The 12,806-nt window shown below is 40.1% G+C and overlaps 1 protein-coding gene across 3 annotated transcripts in view; it reads right to left on the bottom strand.

Moving 5' to 3' along the window:
* Positions 1 to 12,806, bottom strand: part of ZDHHC17 (zinc finger DHHC-type palmitoyltransferase 17) — a 47,298-nt gene that overhangs the window by 11,761 nt on the left and 22,731 nt on the right. For 2 of the 3 annotated variants that reach the window (XM_053404664.1, XM_053404665.1), the window contains exons 8-10: positions 5,431 to 5,556; positions 4,930 to 5,072; positions 3,264 to 3,364 (exon numbers count right to left, since the gene is read on the bottom strand). In XM_053404664.1, coding sequence (XP_053260639.1) covers positions 3,264 to 3,364; positions 4,930 to 5,072; positions 5,431 to 5,556 — 370 coding nt within the window. The remainder of the gene's footprint in view (positions 1 to 3,263; positions 3,365 to 4,929; positions 5,073 to 5,430; positions 5,557 to 12,806) is intronic. The other variant, XM_053404666.1, reaches the window with a different exon arrangement.

The following is a 12,806-nucleotide window of genomic DNA, read 5'->3' as shown; positions in this document are numbered from 1 at the left end:
CTATTAGTGGCCTGAAATTCCAGCTAAATCACAAAAAACACTCTACAATAAAAGAGATTATACAGGGAATGATGAATACAATAATAATCTCTTTTGGGGGGAGGATTACATTCATGTTAAAGATTCCTCCTCTTCTTCCCCTCTTAATAATTTACTGAAAAAAGGAACATGTACTTTATCTGGAAATGAAAGTGTTGGAATAAATTGCAGACCCTTGGATTTTCCCCCCAGTATTTGAATTCCAGCTGCTTCACAATTTGAAATGAACTTTGTTAATACCTAGGTATCTGTATTTTCTTCACATTAATTTGCACATAGTAAAAGCTAATTATATTTTAACAAATATTTTCTACCATGAAATTACAAATGGCCCCAGTAGCACCTTTTCTGCTTCAGTGCCTCAGCATTTATACACTCCATTGCCAAGGGAATGGCAAGCTCTAAACACACACACTTAAAACCTATTTAGCTAACATCACAAATTTCAATGGTTGACCCATCAGTTTCAAGTACAAATATGACACATTGGAAAATATTTTTAGCATATGTAAAGGGGTTCCATAGCACTGAAATCAATGTGGGAAAGAGTTCCCTGAAGTTAGAAAGCCTGAAAAACCACTGTGTTGTTGCAGATCATCAACAAGAAAACAATGAGCCTTAAACTTACAAGCCTGGTTTGCACATTAGTGCCAACACACAGCATGTTGGTGCAACACGGCTGAAACTGTGGGTGCTTCATTCCCTGCTTGTTCCTGCCATGCTGCTAAGCGCTATGTCCAGATCCAGACTCATGGTTTGTTTCTGAGAGCAATTCCCGCAGAGGCTTGGGAGGGAAGCTGCATGCCCGCCAGCCATATGGTTGGCGGGGCGCAGCTGGTGGGCGGGCAGGGAAAGGGGAGGCCGCCGGCAAAGCCGCGCAGCTCCCCCACTCGCTGGGGCGCCCCTGAGAGACCGGCGCCCTGGCGCGATGCACCACTAAGCCCTATGGGAAAGACGGCTCTGTAGACAAAACACCAAGTCAAACCATGCGCTTGTTTCTCAGCAGTCTGGTAGGAGGAGCACACTGCGTGTTCACATTAAACCATACTTGATTTAATGTTATATGCAAAGAAAACCATGGTCACTTAAGCCCATTTAGCCAAGACACAAATTTCAATTGGACTTCATCACCTTTGTGTAGAAAAATGTCATTATAACAGGGCTTTTGAGTCTAAGTCTCATGCAGTTAAAGCTCCCAAAAGAATACGGTACAGTCATACCTTGGAAGTCGAAAGGAATCTGTTCTGGAAGTCTGTTCGACTTCCAAAACCAAAGTGTGGCTTCTGATTGGCTGCAGGAAGCTCCTGCAGCCAACTGGAAGCCGCGGAAGTCCTGTCACTTACGGGTTTGTGGATTCGGGAGCCAAAACGTTCGAGAACTAAGCTGTTTGAAAACCAAGGTATGACTACATGTTTTAATAAGTACCAGCATTCATTTCAATAACTAAACCACATGTTTAGACCACTAAAAAGAAGCTAGCAGAGAAAACTGTATTATGTTCTACTATGAAAAAGGAGATGCCCTTAATTGTCTGTCTGGCATTAAACCTCTGACAGAGAGATGCTTTCAAAACTGGACAGTATGTTCCTGTGACTAAGAAGCAAGAGATAGGTCCAAGCCAAAGGAAGAGATTAGATGGTTCCCCCCTACCCTTGTATGGTCACATTTGCCTGCTTTTAGTGCTCTACACAATGTGCTAACAGAACTACCCCTGTGGTTGGGCCTCTGAACTTATATAAGTGGGGAAAGTTAAGAAGACGTTGCTACATGAAATGCAGACATCTTGAAAAGCACTTGCTTTAACAGGAATAGAGGACAACATATCCTTTATCCTAATAACGGTGAGGAAAGTACGTAAGAGTACTGAGGGGGATTGCATGGTATCATCCAACACAAATTTCTCTCTTTTATAGGTTGTCTTTCCTGCTGTTATAGGCTATTATTGAAGCTAACCAGATTCCCTCTTATGTTAAGGTTTATAAAACAGTATCAAAGCCTGTTTTGATGCAAGGTTAGAAGGGAACCCTAGACAGCACAGAAATAACTAAACAGACCTCAAGAGTCCCAAGTGGAATGCAGTGAGTAAATACAAAATATTACTTTTCATCATAATTCTAGTGACAAGTTAAAAGTCAATTCTAGATATTTAAATTAATCAATCTGGATGCCCTTTTATTTCTGATCAAAACATATTCCAGAAACAGATTTATAAAAAGCTGCCACAGAGACATTTAGTCAGATATCACATTATTCTTCCTACTGAGAAGAAAGAAGGCACTGTTCTCTGATGCAATTGATTTCATCAAACTGTAAGACATATGGGAATAAATTCTTACCCTGACCACAATTTTTCTACTTCATTCTATAAAACAGAGCACATGTCATATATTTTTTTCTAACAAGTTGCAGACAAGCTGACTGACAGCAGAACTTGAATGGCTAGAAGAACTAATAATTGAGGCTGGCAACATTAATCAGTTAAAGTAAACTGACATGTAGGATTTAGAGGGGACTGTTCTGGCAGCACCCACATCGCAAACGTAGTATCTACTTGTACTCTGCTATAATGTCATTAAATGTTCATAAATATTAACTTCAGAAGGAGCCAGTAATCAGGATATGACAATCAGCACAGCTACTGAGAAAGCAAAGTCAACATGAGCAAGAAGGAAACACTTATGTAGAGCCAAAAAAAAGGAAGAGACTGAAAGCAAGGGGGTAGAAGACTAGGACTAAATATTGCTAGGTTTAAGGACTTGTTCAAAAACTTCTTATTTTAACTTATTTTGCCACAAATCAGTAAAACCTGTGAGCTTGTGTTTTGAGTAATTTAACTAATGGGTATACACACACACAATTAACCATGTTGTCTGGGGATAATGGGAATCCAACAACAGATTCCCCATCCCTGCCTTATGTAATTAAGTCTGTCCCCTTCAATCTGTATGTCCTACTATCTGCTTTTACTTGTTCCATCTGGCCCAGTCCCCTTTTACTTACTGTCATGCTTCACTCCCTCTCGTGTTCGCTTGTCTCCTGCTTCAGCTTCACTGAAGTCCCTTAACTCTTTTCCATGACCAGTCTGAACCATAAAACTTGCACATCCTCTTGCTAAAACTTCAATTTCTTAAAATTCTAGCCTCTTAATTTTCTTGAATGTGAGCACTGGAATATAACCCACTAAAATGAAAAAATTCAAATGCTGAGCACAATATAAAGGATATCGTTCCAAAACCAGAAAAACCATGTCACATACATCCAGAATTTTGTTGCTAGGTAGATTCCAAGGGGCAATGCACTATGCATTGAGTGATCAAAGAATGATCTGTGAAACAAAGAACATAATAGGTTATTACATATTCAAATATGGGTGTGCTAGCTCATTCACAAACAAGTAAATATAGCCTTATTTTTAAAAAACAAAGAAACAAACACTAGAGCTTTAAATAACCTGTCCGTTTGCTACAAAAGGTCTTAATAATCTAAATTACTCAACAACCAGCAAGCACTTTTTTAGACCTCAGAATGTTGCAAGAGTTCATAATTACAAGGTTCAGAACATGAATCTGTTCAGTTTGTAATGTTCAAATGAAGAAGATTTTACATATGCATGATCAGAGTTCAGGATGACCAGGCTGCTTTGTAAGCATGTTCACAAATGTTGTTAACCACTACATTAAATTATTAATTTAAATTACGTGACCACCTGAACAGACAGATTCTATTTTTTTGTTTGTTTGTAATTTTTGCTTTTTAGGTCAATTTCCCCAATTGTTACTTGCATACATATTACATATCCTGTCCCCTAACCAGGTCTAAAACAGTTTCATACTCCTGCTTGCACGTGTTTTGTCAAAGTAGATTTGGAAATAAAGTTTTCTTCTAAAGCCACATTTTGACAGCAGTTAAAAATAAGGCTGAACAGCACACTCAACAAAACTCAAAATGATAGTTATTTTAACAGACTTTGAAGAAAAAGCCAAACCCAGAACATGAGCTGTAGTAATATAATCTCTTATACTTACACAAGAGATTCCAGTGTTTAAAATATTTATCTGACATGTGCTATATTACACTGGCAATAAAAAAATTGCAAACTTTCTTTGTTTAACAATGTTCTTACTACGAATGGATTTCTCTTTGCCATTAAAATTAGAGTCATAAAAATTAAGAGGCATATACAGGCTATCATTGTGTTGCACAGGGTTTCTGCTCCGAAACCCTGTGCTTGTCAGTGGAGCCCGTGTAAGCCCACCCCACCCCTTTTGTGATGTTTTTGGGCTCCTTCCAGGTTCAGAGCCATGCACATATGCACAATCAAGTATCATTTGAACATGCCTAAACTGGGCATTGCCTGTAATAATTCTTGTCCTTTTTTATCCACTCAATGAATACTAAGATCCCTTTTAAAAAATCCAAAAATATCCTCCTTAAAGAAGTCTGCTTATTACAGACCATTACATTATGGAAATAAAAGAGTAGGGTATTTTCATTTCTATAGAAAATAAGCTAATCATTTTATTGAGGGATTTCAATATTTGGTTTGTGAAAGAGAAAACATTAATGTTGGGCAGGCAGACACATTTTCATACAACACAACTAGTTGATGATTCATAATGTGACTGATGTGGTATTTAAGGTTCTTTTTGCTCAGAGCTAAAATATGAATGCCACTTCAATCTAGCACAGTAGGTCTCCTATAAACTAACTGGAAGACAGGATGGAAAGGCATCAAAACACAATTTTCTTTACTTATCCTGAACAATCATTTAATGGAAGAGTGAATTAGGTAAAATATTTCCCCCCAAGAGTGGGGCTTTTATACATCTGTCAGTATTTTATGTAAAACCAAACTATCTACTCCAACATATTCCCAAATTAAATACTTACTTGGAAAGAAATTGAACCATAGCCCAAACACCACCATACATTAGTCCTTTAATGAGCCAAGAATCAATATCAAGGTCGGCTATAAACCCAACTAGCCAAATAACTAGGAAAGGTGTTCCCAGCATCACTTTCTGACGAAATTCCTACATAAAAAGACAAACAACAATTAATTAACCTGGATATTTATGAACTGTATAAAAAGTTAGTGCTTCATTTTAACACTCAGATACTTCATAGCAAGTTTAATATGTACAAAGAGGGGTTTATCTGCAAGACTAGGAAGGATCCTAGATTCAGAAAAATGGAAGATGCCTAGGATTGGTCAATCATTTCTCACTGCAGTGAGAGGAGAATGGCAAATTTGGGGATGAGAAAGACGCGTAAACCCAAGACTCCCAATACCTCCTGGTATAAACTGTAGTGGGGTGTCATCTAAGCAGGGTCAGAAATTATTTTTAAAAGAACACATTACATGAGTCATCACTTAAAGATTCTTCTCACCTTATCAGCCCTCAGCTTTCTGAGAAATGATGGATTGTCATACCCCTTTGCCTGCCTTGCCTCCTGTAGATGATTTATCATCCAAACATTTTTTCTTTGCTTTGCTAAATCAAGTGGTGATTCACCCTGTCAAGAGTATGAAAGATTAACAATTTTAAAAAGGAAAAAAGCACAACAATTTCACTTTTAGAAATAGTAACTTAAGCATTTAAAACTACTTAAAAGTTTTAAAACATGTAATATTACTATGTTGTTGTTCTTATAAAGCATTATTTTGGTTGCTAATTTATTTTATGCTATGGAGAGTTACTTTCTTCCAATCTTTTCTCAGTTTAATCAGTTTCATCAAATGAAATAACATCTTTGCTATTTCTGTGTATTGAAACAATGAGTTCATTCATTATCCTTAGTGTGCACATGTAATAATTAATGGGAGTTTAAAAGTTGCTTAGCTCTCTAGTTTGGAATAATTGGTTCTCCCTCAAATATTAACAAGCAGCAATATCCATTCATGGAATTTCACAAACAGTGAACAATGCTTATTGCTTAGTTATTAATGCCATGTACATTCAGTTGGTACAGATGTTCAATCTCTACCTCTTGTGGACTGCACGTGTAGGTGTGTATTAGGTTGTTGTTCTGATGCACTTACATGCAGTGAAAAATCAAAACTATACTTGCTTACCCTACTCCTACGAGATTTTCACATTTTGGATTTAACACTTTGATGGGTAGAGTCACACACACCTAGGTTCTACCAGAATGTTCTATATATCTTTTACTGTGTACAGATTACATATTTGTAGGATTCTATGTATGTAAGCCCTAAAGCATGTGGTTGTTAGAAGCCTTTCGTGGGGACCCAGAGCTAATGAGGATTACACAAATGTGAAGAGAGTGTTCCTTTTGAGTTCAGATATGCTCTCTGGCTTGCCCGAACTCAGCAACTAAACAGGTGGTCCTGCTTACTGCTGGCCCCATTATTTTAGCATTGTTCCAGGTTTAATGAGGGTGGAGATACTTCAGAGAGAAGGTTGGCAAACCACTCTCTGAGTGCCCCCTCCCTGGTGTCCTAGAACACTGTCCTAGAACACTGTTAAAAGCAGGGTGGGATGTGCTTCAGAGAGTGATTTCTGAAGCATTCTCTGAAGCTCCTCTTGCCCTCCTTTAAACATTGCTACAGCAAGGGATTTTGACATGTAGGTGAAGCAGTCCACCTGTATGCAGATGGAACATCTGCATGCGTGGATCTGGTACACACATTAAAAGCACATGGAAACTGATAGGTTTTTCACAATTCACTAGTACTCTAAACAACCACCACTAAAAGTCTAAAAAATGAAACAAACTAATGTATTGATTGCGGATACCTGATTGGCAGCTTGTATTATTCACCGAGCATTCAGAAATACCTTTACTAGCCAAGCAATGACTAATTATTATAATCTCTTCCCCAATTCAGAAGGTTGAACAAAATGCCCTATAATAGGTACCCATCTACAGCTATTTTAGGCAAATGTGATTCTCCATTCTTCCTCCCCACCCCCCCAGTGCATGCACTGCTAACAATTCGTGGTTGCTTCCCTGAGCAAGCCCCACCCACTTTGCGTAAAATAACAATGTCAAAGGACAAAGATATGTGAAGTTATGACTCCAATTGCATGAGTTCAGAGCAAGGTAATTCCTTTAGATCACTCTACTGTAGAAATCCTCCCTATCTAAAAAGCAAAAGAAAACCCCAAAATGAAAATTGCCTCACAATATATGGGGTTGTACCCTAAATCTATCACAGTGATTTCTTACAGAACCGTACTGCCTCAAGAAAGAAAGAAAAGGTTGTGACTGTTCTTGTAGTATAGAGGAGGCAAAAAACAACCAACTGAAGGTACCTCCAGCTCCAGTTTTGCACTCCTCCACTCTTCTACTGAAGGTAACTCCCCTCCTAAACAAAGCATTCATGGAGGCTTGAAAAATGGCTGAATCCTCCATCGTTCGGCCCCCGCCTAAAAAAAAACGAGACAGGTACCAGAAACTGAAAAATCACCCAAGGAAAGGCAAATAGCCTTTGAGACAAGAGTATAAATGCCAAGGAGTACACGTTTAAATTCCAGCATCAGTAGAGACTAGACACCTAATCAGAGTTAGGCATTTAATTTCTATTGATAGGATTTGTGCACCAAAACCTTATGGGTGACTTGGAAATTTAGCCCAATGATGATCCCGAAAGCAGCAAAAACCAGGCAACAATATTTATTGGTCTCCAAAGGGAGAGTTTCCTTCCACTTGAACAGTGTATTGAAAAAGCTTAGGCCACAAAGATATCAATTTACCAAACAGGACTTTCCCCAGCAGAAGCAAAAGAAATGAGCTCAAAAGCACCAATGCCCTGCTAGTCAGTACATCCACTCATTTCCTATATTTGCACAGCTTCGGAAACAATTATCAATGATACAGGGTGAGTTTTTTAAAAGAGGCCCCATGGAACATGTGTACTCTGTATTCACAGGGCCTCTTTTAAAGGACTCACCCTGTAGATAGATAGATAGATAGATAGATAGATGATAGATAGATAGAGATGATGATAGATAGATAGATAGATAGATAGATGATAGATAGATAGATGATAGATATGATAGATAGGAGAGAGACACCATACAAATCAACTAACCAAATTTGAGGCTTCTCTCAGTAATATGAAGCCATGGATGGGGAACCCTCCAGAGCAGATGGGGGGAGAGGGGCAGGCAATGGAGGACTGACGAAAATTCCCTCCCTCCCAGTTCTGCTGACAGAAGCCTTATTGTCAGCTGTGGGAATAGATACAATAGGTGACTCTTAAAAGTAGAATTACAGGTTACTTTTAGAGGAATAACTAGAGTTGCAAAACCAAAGTTAAAAGTAGATATGTATGCTTTTCTTTCAAATATATGGCAGGAAAAGACCACTATATATTAATTACGAATATGTACCATGTTCTATATCATAGCAAATGAGATCTGAATCACCAAAAAAACTTCCTAACATAAGCTTCTAGTGTATATTTGTATTTTTACCTAGCAAGTTCTTTAAAGCCACTCCTGTAGCACATTCACTATTAGTATGCATACTTTCCTATTATTTTTCCTGGTCCCCCCTCCCCCATAATCACAATATCCAAGATAAAAAAAAGTAAAATTATATCCATACTCAGGCCCTAAATTAGATCACACCAAGATACCTCTCATATTAGTTTTTTTTTAAAAAAAAGAGGGAGCATGCTTTTGCTCACTTCGGTGCCCTGATGTCTAACAAAGGCACAACACTGCCTGTTCAAAAATAAATTTATGTTACTGAAGTCATTATGTACTTGCTATCCAATCAAAAAGGCAGGCTTTTCTTTTTCTTTTTAAGTATTGGGTTTAAAAGTGTCTCAGAGGAGATGTTCCAGTAAAAGCAAAGAATTCTGCAAGTTAAGGGCATAATTTATTATAAGACTTATCACACCTTTCAAGGATCAAGGGGGGAAAAAACCCTTAAAAGGCTAAAGAATGACAGTAACTTTATCCCTACAATTTCAGCTGAGTGTCAGAAGATACAGCCAGAAATAAAGCAACAGTTTAAAAAAAACGTTATTACTCCCCTCAAAGGGTATACCACAATTCAAGGGGTATGATCTGCCACCCTGTTGCAGGGCTTAAGATTCTACAGGCTTCCTCTTGTTACAAACAACCAGCAACATGTTTGTATCTCTTACAATTCAGAGAGGGGAAAAGAAAGAGAAAATACTTAAACCCACCCCGAGGCCCTAGGACAGGCAGAAAGCCAAGATGATACTCATGAAAAAACTGAGATAACCTACAGGGAAGAAGCTTGCCAAAGTACCCTACTACTCACTTGACTATTTCATTACATACTTCTATTATACACTGGCCAAGGTACCCAGCCATATGCCTAGAAACTCCATGCTAAAATTAAAAACAGCTATTTGATTTCAACCCAATCAAATCGAAATGACGTTCCTGACAGCTTAAAAGGCAAATTCAGGCAGAGGGAACATCCAACTTTTCACTCATTTCTCACCACAGCCTGGGGAAGTTTGCTTTTCTCTGTCAAATCCCTCTGATAACCACATGTAGTGTGAAACACACACAAGAAACCTAACAGTCCATTTTAAGAAGTTTACGAAGGATGGTGGTAAGAGAACAAAGGGGAAAGGGAGAATGGTGATTTAGGAAATAAGGAAAACCTTTTAGAAAAACAGGCTAAGTCTATGATCTGTATACTCACAAAGCTAGGGCCTTCATCATAAATAATGCAGCATCTTGGGTGGTCAGAGGGGAGGGTAATGGATGACAGAATGTTGGTAACATTCCAGTTTTTAGGGTTCTCAACCCAAGTAAGATTTGATTGACAGATGGCTTTAAACAGCCGATCAGATAAGTGGCACACAGCCAAGAAAGGTGTTACCACCTTTGGGAAGTTGGGAGATGGGGCTGATACGACCTTAATGACTGCCAGATTTAGCCAACTTCCCTGCTAGATAACAGGCTTTCCTTAGTTGGTGTATTTGGACTTGGTGTGGAGCTACATGGTATGTCTGCCTCTATGTCAGCAGTGGCAGAGGTGTATGGTGGCAGCACTGGCCATACTGAGTTCTCCCACCACCAAACTCAAACACATCTTCACTGCAGCAGCAGTGATGAGTTGACTCACACCAGAGGCTGGCAGCACAACTACCATTGGGAGCAAGGCCAGTCTTACTACCAGAACCACCAAGAGTTCTCTTATTGTTAAGCAGGAGGCAAGGCTGTGCCACTGGCTAATACTGGCAAGGTCAGCTTGTAAGGTGTGGAACTTGAGCAGGGTATCCCAGAGGAGATGTCAGATGCAGTGTATATCTCACCTGTCACCTGGGAGTAGCCAGACTGCCTCAGTGGGACAGATGGGAAACACGGATCACTCCCAACAACCAGCTTGATCAGTCACCTCCTACCACTGAAGTGTGCTGCTTGGTCATTTAAAGAACAACTGCTTAAGAATTAATGTTGGACTTTGATTCCCCCCCCCCTTTTCCTTCCCCTTTTCCTTGTGCACCATATTTTTGTAGATTGCAAGCCTGCAGCCTTATTTTAATTGATTTCATGTATGCCACTCTAGAAGCCTTTTTAGCTGAAAAGCGAGCTACAAATCCTCTTAATAATAATGATGATCTTCAGTATCCTTTCCTCAAGAGAGGCAGCAGCATGGCAGTGGTGGGCGCTGGGGAGGAAAAGGAACAGCAACCAGCAATTCTCTCTCCTATACTACCACCACTCATCCTGTGAAAAGCCACCAGCCCATCACACCAAGCACATGAGATGGGATTACTTTGAGCTGGCAGTGGACCCAAACTATGCCATCTGCCTGCACTGCAGGAAGCAGCTGAGTAGGAGGAAGGTTCCAAGGCATTGCATCACCAGCAACTTTATAATGTACTTGCACAGGCAGCACCAGTCCTCTTGATTAGGGAAAAGGCAGAGCCCAACAAGTCAATCAGGAAGGGCAAGAGGTGCACACGGCAGAATGACTCTCAAGCTGCCCCCCGCCCCCACAAACACCCAAAAAAGCAGCAGCTCAGGCAGTAACAATGCAGGATACGCGGTAGGGAAGTATGGATCCACCAGATGAATGCTTCCAATTCCTATGCCAACCTACTACTCAAATCACTTTTCTTGCCGCTTTGTGTGCACTGCTACCTGGGTGCCCATAAACAAAACCACTAGGAGAAAACTGAATCTCTTCAGCCACCCAACCCGCAAAAAATCAACTTTAAAGGCGGCTAGTACAAAAACCTTCTTGTCTAAAATTTGGCAGGTTCTAAACCTAGGGGGCCACATACCTCCCCTTTTTATAACAATTGCTGACAAAACACATGGGGAAACAGAGGGAATCTTTTTCTTTTAGCCATTTCCCAAAAGGCTACCCTTTGCAGGAAGAGTCATCCGCTCAGTAAGGAACAAATTTTATCCAATTCTCTTAAAAAAATAACACTGAAGATTATCTATAAATATAATTTAAAGGAGCGCAGCACTAAATCTCCTGGACCTATTTGCAGGCTTTATCCACTCTGAATAGGCTACAACACCTGCAAATTTTACATCCAGTTCTGTCAAAAGGGGAGAAAAGAAAGGTACCATCATTTTTTTACATTTTCCTTTAACAATGAAGTGGGTTCAGCCTCAGACCCTGCTCTGAATCAGGCAGACTCTGGAAGCACACACTCAAGTTGGTGTAACATCTTGACAACACTTTCCCAGTCTGGGCAAAATGGGGAGCTATGGTTAGTTAGAGGTTTCCTGATTTGTTTGCTCACATCATACAGGGAGATTTGAAGTAAAAAGTTCATTCAGACCTCAGATACAATCAAAGATGGTCACTGTGTCACTTCAACTGAATTACTCTTTTTGAAGACACAATGCCCTTAGAAGTCAAAAGCAGCTCACAACACATAGTTCGCAACAGCTAACAGTTCAAGGAGTCACCTTTTTTCATATTGCATAAATCCAATTCTGCATTAATATACATCAGTGTTTTACTGAGAGTAGGATCGGTATACTTTTTAGACATCCTAAAAAAGTAATTCAGCAACTAGCTCTGCAGGCAGCTCAGCCAGGGAAAGGCAATGATGAATACTTCTCCATTGCCTTCTTTGCTTCTCTTCCCAGCCTTCTTTATACGGCCCAGAGGGAGAGAGAGGAATAAGGCCACTTTCAAACTTTTGCAACCTCCTTTCTCCTTCCCTCAACCTGGGCCATTTGAGGTAACATGGGATGAGACTTTGTGCAAGAGTTCTAAAGATTAGGATAGGGAAGAAAAAATGAGTAAAGGTGTATATTCTTTACTCTTGCAACACTTGCTTTGCAATTTCAAGGAGCACAAAGCAAACTACAGCAACAGGTCACCTCAGGAGTCTGAATTTTGCTGGCTGCAACTAGTACGCGCCTGTACCCTACAGGCAGGCCTGCTATATGTCTGGAAAATTCTGACATACCAGGAAATTGGACGCCTAAAATGGAGTCCTGGGGAAATTTTTTGAATTTTAAGAAATGTCTGAAATTTCCTGTATGTATGGAAACCCAGTTTTTTATTTCTGTTTTCTGTCCCCCACCCCCACGCCCCACTGAGTAGTGGAAGGAATGTCCCCTCTTATGTGGGAGACCCAAAGCACGCTTGTGACCCCAGCCACAAGCAGCAGCCCTAACTGAGGAGGAGGAGGAGGAGGGGAGCGCGGAGGACAGTGGAAAGAGGGCAAGAGCAGTCCCAAGCACCCACCAACCATCAGCAGAGGGATGACTCCATTATGCTGCTCCCAACTTCCTCCTCCCCGAGAGCCACTGCGTTACCTTCTCGAAGCTGCC

The sequence above is a fragment of the Podarcis raffonei genome, chromosome 10 (genome assembly GCF_027172205.1).
Source record: "Podarcis raffonei isolate rPodRaf1 chromosome 10, rPodRaf1.pri, whole genome shotgun sequence".
NCBI classification, from domain to species: domain Eukaryota; kingdom Metazoa; phylum Chordata; class Lepidosauria; order Squamata; family Lacertidae; genus Podarcis; species Podarcis raffonei.
Note: the sequence above shows the minus strand (reverse complement) of the source record. Positions and strands in the feature narration are given on the sequence as shown.